The following is a 10,080-nucleotide window of genomic DNA, read 5'->3' as shown; positions in this document are numbered from 1 at the left end:
AAACAGCCTACATAGTTTGATACATTTCACACCAATCAATTTACATCATGCTGCAGGGAACCTAAAACTGCTTTCTCAGGCAAGTTATCACCACAAAGCAGTTTCAATAAAAGAAGATGGATAGCCATATATGCCAACTACAAAATGATAAATGAGATGAGTTTCAGGTCCACTAGAGAAGAAAGAGGAGAATGTAGTTCATTCTTGACCAGACTCACTTTATGTGTTTAATATCTATGGTAGGGAAACCCAATGCCAAGTTTATAAATTATATTTACTTAGGGTGCTCTAGGAGTTTTCTAACATAATTTTCTATATGAATATACTTATAACCTCAAGCAATAACTATAGCACTCAATCAGAAAAGAATATGCACAAAGCTCTCCTTTGAGTAAATTCACAGGTGCACAAATATAAAATCAAAACCTTCCCTCTCACAGTTTCTAAAGTGCCTTTATATCATGATGGATGTTTATGTGAAGCAGATGATCTGCTTCATTATGAGGGATGTTTATGTGAATCGAGGATCTCATTAACTCCATGGAGGTCTAACTATAGTGCAACTTCATTAGTATAAATACAATCTAGAGAATGCCCTTTCTGACTTCATTGTGGTAGAAATTGATATCAAGGGAAGTGAAAGTAAGAACAGGATGTCTTTCTAACCACAAAGGAGTAGCACATAACCTGTGTAGGGGAGCAAGATTTGCCACCCCAAAATGTCTCTTTGGCATGTGGATTATTTCAAACTGAAAATAACCAAGGCCCAAAACACTCAGGAAGAAATTTTGACCTTCCCCCTGACTGCCTAAAGAATGTAGATAGAGAACCTGTTCCAGGAAGGGAGCAATCACCATAGATAACTATAATATGAACTAGGCAAGGAGATAGGGAGAAACCTGGGAAAGTCTGTTAAAATTCCTCTATGTGTCCCATTGTTTCTGCATGTCCTACCAAACATTTGCTTTCCCATCTCCATGTCAGTTGCCTTCTTCTCCTTGGAGGTGCCAAACCACTACCCCCAACATCCTCTTTTGTCTTTAGCTGAAGATAGTATTTAAGTTAAAAGTTTCAGACATTTTGATGAGTTAGTTTTCCTGGGTCTCTCCCATGCACACATATTATTAAACTTTTGATTTTTCTCTTATTAATCTGTCTCATGTCAATTTAATTCTTAGACCAGCCAGACGAACCTAGAAGGGTAGAAGAAAATTTCTTCTTCCCTGACACCTGTCATATAGTCAAAACTCAATATATGTTGAATGAATGAATAATCTAGGAACTAGTGACATAATATATAAAAACAATGATAAAAATGTAGCATATGAGTGGAACATAGATCACCAGGTCAGTCAATTTTCTAAATTGGTATTATTCATGGTGAACAAACCCAGTGACACGTTTATAAATTTTATTTTTAGGGGCTCTAGGATCCTTTTCCAACAGCTTATCTACACTAATGTGCCCATATAGCAAAGTCTAGAGCACTCAACCAGGAATGCCATGTTTCAATCCTAAGGAGAACCAATGTCCAGCTCAACTGCACAGTTGAGGGGTCTGCATGAGTAGATTTGACATGGCATTGCACTCTTGTAGTATTGCTCCATAGCTGGTGTGAGGCTGTATTTCCAAAACCTGGAATCTGTATTATTCATAGGGTTATACTGGGTGGAGAGGGCAGTCTCGGTGTACAATCACAGTGATTGCTAGGGAAGTTTCACGCTAGATTTCACATTTAATAAAACCAAGTTAAAAATCATTTGACCAGGGACTAGAAATAATCCATAGTGTTTTTGACAGCATCTTGAAAAAAAGTGTAAGGCTCCCAGAAAACACTATAATTCTTCAGAGATTGAGGACTAATTGATAAGGAAGACCGTTATTAATGTGTAACACAAGTGGTTTTGGAAATCAAGAATATGACCTCTGATTTCTGTCTTCTGTGATAAGTTATTTTTCCCTCTAGTGTATCTTTTGTATTAGGACAAAAGTAAAGATAAGAGAGAGAGAAATAAATAGACATCTCTTCTTTCATAATTTTGCATTCCATTTAACCAAGCAACTCAATTTTTTATGAGTATGAGAAAAAAATCAATATTAAACTTGAAGAATGTTTACCACACTTTGAGCTATAATGACAACGAATAAAGAAAGAAATAAATAAGGAACAACATAAATGTCCACCAATAGAGGAATGGAAAAATGCATTATAGGTATATCCATTCAGAAGAATTTCAAGCAGTCAATAAATATAATCGTGTAGAAGAATATGAAATGAACTGGAAGATATTTCTGATGTAATTTAAGTAAATAAAGCATGTTTCAAAAGCATAATTAAAGTATTTCTTGTTTATTTATTTATTTATTTATTTATTTATTTATTTGTTTGTTTTGCACAAGTACTGATTAGAGCTATTTCTGGCTAGAGAAATTGTAGATGAAGAAATTAAGGTTCAGCAGTTTAACAGATTTCTAAAAATTCATACAGCAAGAAAAGTGTAAGACTGGGTTTTAAACCTAATATTAACGTCAGGCTTCCAGGTCTGGGCTTTTTTTTAAACCACATTTTGCTGCTTGTATTAAATCTGCATAAGGTGTATTAACTAGGAACTCCATGATGGGCTTAGAAAAAGAATTTACCTAGATTTAAACAAAAAGAACATTCTAAAAGAACTAAGCATATTGTATCTTTCTCACTTTTAACACTCCAAACAAGTTATAGGATTTATATTTACATTTGTTCTTATCAATACGTATACTAATGATTTATAGAGTTAAATACAGATTTGATTGCAAAAAATCAACTGATTTCAGAGCCAACTCAGTCCTTTTGTTAAAATTCTCTCACACAGTTTCCAAAACTTCTGGTAATTTGTTTCAGTCTTGAGAGGGTACCTTACAAGCCCAACGCACTAGCATCAGTGCACTGGAGGAGAGGGGGTGGGAGAGCAAAGTGGTCATTATATCTTGTATGTTGATTCTTTTAAGGCTCTGCAGTAAATTGTCTTCATTGAGATAGGGTAAAGTTTTTCTCCAAAAGAGGTTAGATTAGTTGAGTTCCTGGAAGTTCAACATTAACATTCTCTAGTTCTCATTTCTACTTCTGTAGCCCAAAGGCAAATTAAGGAGAAGAGGTAATAGGTAATACAGTTGGCTTTTGGCACTTGATTTGTGAATTTTGATTGAAGGTGTAGATGATCAATCCTCCTACTTTGTTTCTACCCATATTTCCTATCTGTTCTCCCTTAAGGTTTATATAGCAGACAGATGCTTTGACAATTTAATGGTTGGAAAGAAAACAACCGTTACATGAACTTTGTCAAAAGCGAATGAAATCAACTTAATAACATTTAAAGGCATGAGAGGACACAGCAACCCTTGAAAGACCTGAAGAAAATTCTCTGATGGCAAGGAAAATAATAAAAAGGTAAATGATAAGAAATGAGATTTCCTGGACAACAAGCCAAGGTGAAGGTATTATACAAATGTGAGATATTTTTATCCCTCCAGTGTTGGGTATAATGAGAAGAAAATGAGTAGTCTGTAAAGTAATGAATTTAAAGTCAGAAAACATTGCTTCTAGGCCTGGCCCTAACACTCAACAATTGATTACTATTGGTGAAATGACTTCACCTCACTAGTCCTCAGTTTGCTTATCTGTGAAATGATGGTAACACCTACCTGACCACCTCCCAAGATAGTGGTGTTTGTAAAGAACAACAACAAAAATACAAACAAAAAGTAATGAGTGTCCTTGGAACACTGTAAAATGCTATGCAGCTGTTAGCTGTTTACTATAATTATTCTCTAAAGTGCCTGCAAGAATTTATTAACCTCAGTAAACAATGGGATTTCCAATGGTATTAGGAAGAGCTGTCAAGCAAAACGTTTTTGACTCTTGTGTGAAAGAAAACAGTGATGCCATTTTTATAATCCAGGTTATAAAAATAGTTATGCTGAAATGTAAATAAACTTCTACAAATAAACACTAACGGAAATGGACTCAGACTCCAGAGGAGGTTATCATCAAGTGGAAAGATTTATCAGTCTTCTACCATTGGAAGAGCAAGGTGATCAGTGTAGAAAGAAAGAATTTGGGAACAAAATAAATTTGGGGTTAGCGCTAGCTCCTTAACTAACTGTATGATTCTGGGAAAATTAAGTAACTCCTCTGAACTTTCAGCGTTCTCACCTGTAAAATGGGTAAAATAATGAGTATTATATTATCTAACTTGTAGGTTCAGATTAAACTAAATTAGATAATATAAAGTGTCTAGTACAGAGCCTGGCACGTGGAAGGCACTCAGTGAATGTGAGTTATTATCATTATCTCACTTTTCCTAGTTCATTTTACAGTCTACACACTTATTTACCTGTAATTCCCCAAATCCATTTCTTCCTTGGATAGTCTATGTTGTAGCCTCCCCGTATTTACCAGAGCAACCTGCACATAGAACTCTTTTAAAATGTTTATTTAAACTGTGTCTTTCCTCCATTATGTCTATCTGATAATAAAATCACTCATTCTTTATCTTGTGTTAAAATCATTTTATTGATCCTATAAAGGTATTCCATAAAATGTATTATGTTAAGTACTTAGGATGGCTAACACAACTTCTGACCCTAAAAGTAATCATATTATGGAGGAACACTGAACCAAGGGGAAATAAAAAAATAAATGAAAATAGAAAGTTAAAGGTAACTTTAAATAGAAATTAACCATCATAAGACTTAATGATATACAGTATAATATTTTAAATTTTTGTATATAAATAATTTTCAGGATAAAAATTTATTTCTCATAACTAATTAAATAAATGTTATCATTCATAATCTATTGAGGAAATCAGAGAGTCTTTCTAATTTTCTTACTCCATTTCTTTAGAGTACTACCGAAACAAAATATTCAATAAAAATATTACTTTTTATTTTCCTGGATGGAAAAGGATTAACCCTAAACAATTGTGTCTGAAGTTTATCTGAAATTTATCAGTATGTTGTGTCTATATATGTGTTATGGTATGAATGTTACTCAACTTCTCTTTCTTCAGTAATCCCAGCCTTTTTTCCCCCTTCTTCTTAAAAGGATGGTTGCCTTTCATGGCCTAATGAAATCCTATTTATCCAGTTAAATGTAACTTCTTCTGGGAATTCTCACATTACCCATGGATCCTCCCTATCCACCCTAATACAAATTGAAATAGTTTATCTTTCTCTTGTACAACATAACATTTTGTGTATATCATTATGTACCTTAGCAGTTAAGGTCTTTTTCCTAAGACATAGCAATGTCTGCAGTATAGTTGGCACTTGGCGTATAAATTTTGGTTGAAGGTGTAAATGATTAATTCTCTCTTTCTTTATTTCCTACTGATCCTTTCTTAAAGTTTGCAATGGGTTACAATGTGGTACTACTTTAAGAATTGGGGAAGTTGGTGAGATTTGGGGATGGTGTTGGAGGAAAGACAGCCATTTTGCTTCCCCTTTCCATATTCCTTAATTTGCATTATATGTTTTTAATTATATTACAGAAATTTCCAATCCAATCTCAAAAACAATACTCTGTCAGCATTATGTTAGAAAAGAATGAATTTGAAACAATTCTTAAACAATACACAGAACACTGTGCAACATCCTGTGGTGACTTCCTCCAGCAAAATCTTGAGGCATTTCTTTAGCATTGTCTTTATCTTCCCATGGTGACTTATGAGGCATGCTTAAGAAAATTTTATATTAAAGGTTAGAGATTCCAAAAGATCCAGCCAAAATTTTGGGAGGTTTATAGTGTGATTAATTCCTGGAGTCCTTCATTCTCCAGCCCTTTAATTTGTGCAATCACATTGAGTGTTCAAAGTATACACTGCTTTTAAAAATCTTTCAAACACTCTGGACACAGCCACAACTAGGAATTCATAAAAAGCACTGATTAACATTCCCCACCGAAAGGATCCTTGAAGGAAACTAAAAACAAAAAACATATTTTTGCTGAATCCAATTTGCTTACATTTCAACACACATAACTCCACTTAACTGGCCATCACAGCAAAAGCCACAACACACACCCACAGCAGCAGCAGCATGGAGCTGACCACACAACTCAACAGACAATGCAGACAAACTTGAGTATAAACCAAGAATTTTCTACCTCTTTTCATAACAGGTTAGTGCTGGCCCTCAGTGTTGGTGTACAGTTTTTATGGCATGGGAAAATAGGGATGTTTCTGCCCTATAAAAATAAATGTGTTGAAGGCTTTAGTTTGAGCTTACATAATGTTAGAAAGTTCCAAAGGCACTGGCACAATATCAAAAAAAAAGAAAAAAAAAAGAATCCCACAAACAAATATATCACTTAAGCACAAGGAAAGATGCTAAGAAAACACTGGTAGGGAAACTACTCGTTTCCTGGATGATTTATGCAATAGTTTTCAATACCTTCCTGAAAAATAAAGAATAAGAAAGGCATGCTAGTGGGTCTTTAGTGGGGCATATATTGTCGCCGACCCCCATTCATACTGAGTCTGGCTTTAAACTGTTCAATAAGTCATTTTCTCCCTGCAAAAGTAGAAAGAACAGAACCCTCATTGTTCTTAATCTTTTAAGCCTTAGGAAGAGCTAAGGGAAATAGTATAGAAATGCATGCACTATCTTTAATAAAGAAAGAGATACATAGAATAAAAATTAAAATATAAAGAACAGTTTCTTCATTTTATGTATCATAATACACATTTCTTTCCAAGCCTTAGTTTGATACATATAGATTTTCACGTGTGATATCTTATCTACTCCAGAAAGTGCTGGGACAGAGAGATAAGTAGGAAGCAGGAAATTCTGAATTTGAATAAAGGCAATAAATACCTTTGCTGTTACATCAAAGGATGCAAGGTGGAAGATGGGGCTTGAAACTGGGAATGTTTCCCAATTGGAGTTAATGATTTGTAATTCCTTAAAAATTAAAACTTACCACATTCTGTGCAAAGTTTTCAAAAGATGTTCTGCGATCCATTGAATATTCCGACTTACATGTGTGGGGTTGGGTGGGGCAAAGGAACAAAGAAAGAGAGAGAAGAAAGAAAGAAAGAAAGAAAGGAAAGAAGAAAGAAAGAAAGGAAGGAAGGAAGAAAGGAAGGAAGGAAAAGAGAGAGAAAGGAAGAAAGAAAAGAAAGAATGAAAGAAATAGAGGAAGGAAGGAAGGAAGAAAAAGGAAGAAAGGAAGGAAGGAAGGAAGAGAGAGAAAGGAAGAAAGAAAAAAAATGAAAGAAATAGAGGAAGGAAGGAAGAAAGAAAGAAAGAAAAAAAGAAAAGAACAAAAGAAAGAAAGAAAAGAAAAGTCAGAAAGAAAAACAGCAGAAAAAGACAGGATGATGAAATGATGCAACACCAAATTCATGTTCTAAATCATAGGGATCAGGAAGACAGGAGAGTTGCCACAGAAGGTCTCTTGTCACAGGACCTGGGCTCTGTTTGCATTAGTGCTTTTACTTTTAACACCAAAACTCTTCTTGTGCAAACAAAATAGTGTGATTTCAAGCAAAATCAAATTACACTAAAATGAAGTAGGTATGTTAAGGTTTTATGCCAACATTTTCAAAGCCTAAATGTTTGAAAATCTAGTGGCTTAACTTCAGAATTTCCTCATAATTTTCTACTGGTATTAAATTTCTGTTGATAACATCATTAATTCTGTAGAGCATTGTTGTCCAGTAGAACTTTCTGAAAGCATGGAAATTTCATTCTATACTAACTAATATTTCAGAAGTCTTTAGCTGTGGCCACTGAGCACTAGAAATTTGAGTAGAATTTTATGTAACCTTAACTAATTTAAATTTAAATTTAAACAGCTCCATGTGGCTAGTGGTTGCTGTACTGGACAGTGCAACTACAGAGTATCTATTTCCCATTGCAAAGTCAGTGGACTTTGAAAAATACCATTAACTTAAATGATGATCATGAATTACACAAAATTATAATTTCATCTTAGAATTTCAAAAAGGTACGGACTATTTTAACATTACAAAATAATGAATGATGTTGATGTTTACATCCAGATTTTCCATTCCCTGTTATACTGGTTATATAAGGTGTTATTTACAGTGAGACTTTGATTATAAACATTAATTGAATAATGTAGCCTATTGCAGCTCTTCGAAAATGTGCTTGGCTATCATCTTAGGTATGAAACCTCATTGTAGGAATACTAAATGACTCAGAATAAATGCCAGATGAAAATATGTGGAAGCAAACATTACTGCATTTTGGCAACTATCATTGAAAACAATGAGTTATGTAACGTATGGCCTGAAACATACATTCTAACTTACTGGACAAGGAAAACTCTCTTTAAATTTTTGATCTGATGACATTGTTCTTTTCCTTCCTTTATTGTAATTTTTTACTTCCTTAAGCTGGCATACAGAAGACTAACATGAAACATGAAAACGGTGTCTAAACAACTTTGTAAAGCATAAACATCTGCAGAAACAAACAAACAAAGAAGAAAATAAGCAATCAACAAACAGAAACCCATAAAACTTAAATGGCCCTTAAAAAATGCAAAGGTTTGGGGGAGGGTCTTGGAGTATATTCACTTACCATTTGTCCAATACTGTGGGCCCAGCAGAGGTAACTACTCCAAATAACTACAACTGAGAACTAGGTCAAAAAAGTTCACAAATAACCAATACCTTTTTCTTTGCCTGTAGAAGCTCTTGATAGGCACTGGATCTTATAAAACGTGGGTATGAATCACTTTTCATCAGTTTGTAAATGTGCTCCTAAAAAGAAATAATGGTTGAGGTGCTTCCTTATTATTTCTCAGGAAAAATCAAGTACTGTGATAAGAATACAATATTTGGTTCAAAAACAAATCTGGAAGCAGCTAAAAATAATAATGATAATGCTGATGAGAATACCTTATGTGCTTATAGAACATTTAGACTTTCAAATTTATTATTTTATTCAAGGATCAATGTTTAAACCGGTTTGGGAGCTATGGAGGAGGTAAACCATATCCAGTCCTTAAAAAAAAATGGAATTTAGTTAGCTGATTGTCATGAAGTAATTTCAAATCAAGTTGTTGATTTACATAGATCATTTACATAGATCAGAATATAAATAAATCTACTGTCTCTTAAGATTACTCCAGGCCAAAAGAGAATGATGTGAAGTCAAGATTCAATAATCATTCTAGAAACGTTTGGTATTTATATGTAGTTGGAGGGTGCAGACTTCCCAAATGAATCATCTCTTTGGTGAAAACTGTCATCTACATCCACTTTAGGCCAGAGCACAAGTCCAAAAATAAATTTTGTGATATTTAATTGCTAAACCTCTCAATTTGTCTGCATGTTTTGACTTACTCAGAGATAGTTTTGGTAAATATTTGATAATCCTAATCAGTCTGCAATGTTCTGTTTTGATGATGAATATTGGTAGACAAAGAAGAAAAAAATGTATCCATCCAATTCAGTGTTGGCCCAATCTAGGGAGATTCTGCTTTGGCTTATTGCACTCTAGGGGAGCATAAATGCTTCTTGTTCATTCCAGTCTGTTAGACATAGAGTTTTGAACCATTTGAGCATAGCCAGAAAGTCCCAGTCTCTTCTTGTTTGGAGAAAATATATATTTTAAGAAATGACTCAGTTTCCCTTGTCTTAAATACACCAGCGATAATTTGTAGTTACTGTGAATCCACTTAAAGATGTTCTGGATTAAGTCTCAATATCTAGTCTAAGGTTCATCTCCAAAAGTATGGTACATTTGGAACTGTATCAGAATTTGTTGTTGGAAAAGTGAGGCAATGTCTTATTTAGAAGTCAATCATTTTGGGATTCAGATGTTATCTTGCTCAAGTTCTACCACTTACAAAATGTAAATTTTGACCACCTTATTCATTTCTCTGAGTCTAAATTTTCTAATCTATAAAATAGAGTTATTGTCAGGATTAAAGGAATGATAAATGTTTAGCAAAGTATAAGGGTATGCATAGTAAGTGCTCAAATATGCTTAAGTATATGCCAGGTACACTTCTAAGTGCTTGTCTATATTAGTTAATTATATCCTCACAAAACCTCAACAAGGTTT

The 10,080-nt window shown here is 34.0% G+C and overlaps 1 protein-coding gene across 1 annotated transcript in view; it reads right to left on the bottom strand.

The window, feature by feature from the left end:
- Positions 1 to 6,151: 6,151 nt before the first annotated feature.
- RGS7 (regulator of G protein signaling 7) overlaps positions 6,152 to 10,080 on the bottom strand; it is a 614,965-nt gene continuing 611,036 nt past the window's right edge. The window contains exons 17-18 of the mRNA XM_060088393.1: positions 8,682 to 8,771; positions 6,152 to 6,226 (exon numbers count right to left, since the gene is read on the bottom strand). Of these exons, the coding sequence (XP_059944376.1) occupies positions 6,152 to 6,226; positions 8,682 to 8,771 (165 nt within the window). The remainder of the gene's footprint in view (positions 6,227 to 8,681; positions 8,772 to 10,080) is intronic.

Source organism: Mesoplodon densirostris, chromosome 2 (assembly GCF_025265405.1).
Source record: "Mesoplodon densirostris isolate mMesDen1 chromosome 2, mMesDen1 primary haplotype, whole genome shotgun sequence".
NCBI lineage: Eukaryota > Metazoa > Chordata > Mammalia > Artiodactyla > Ziphiidae > Mesoplodon > Mesoplodon densirostris.
This window is presented reverse-complemented; position numbering and strand designations above follow the sequence as displayed.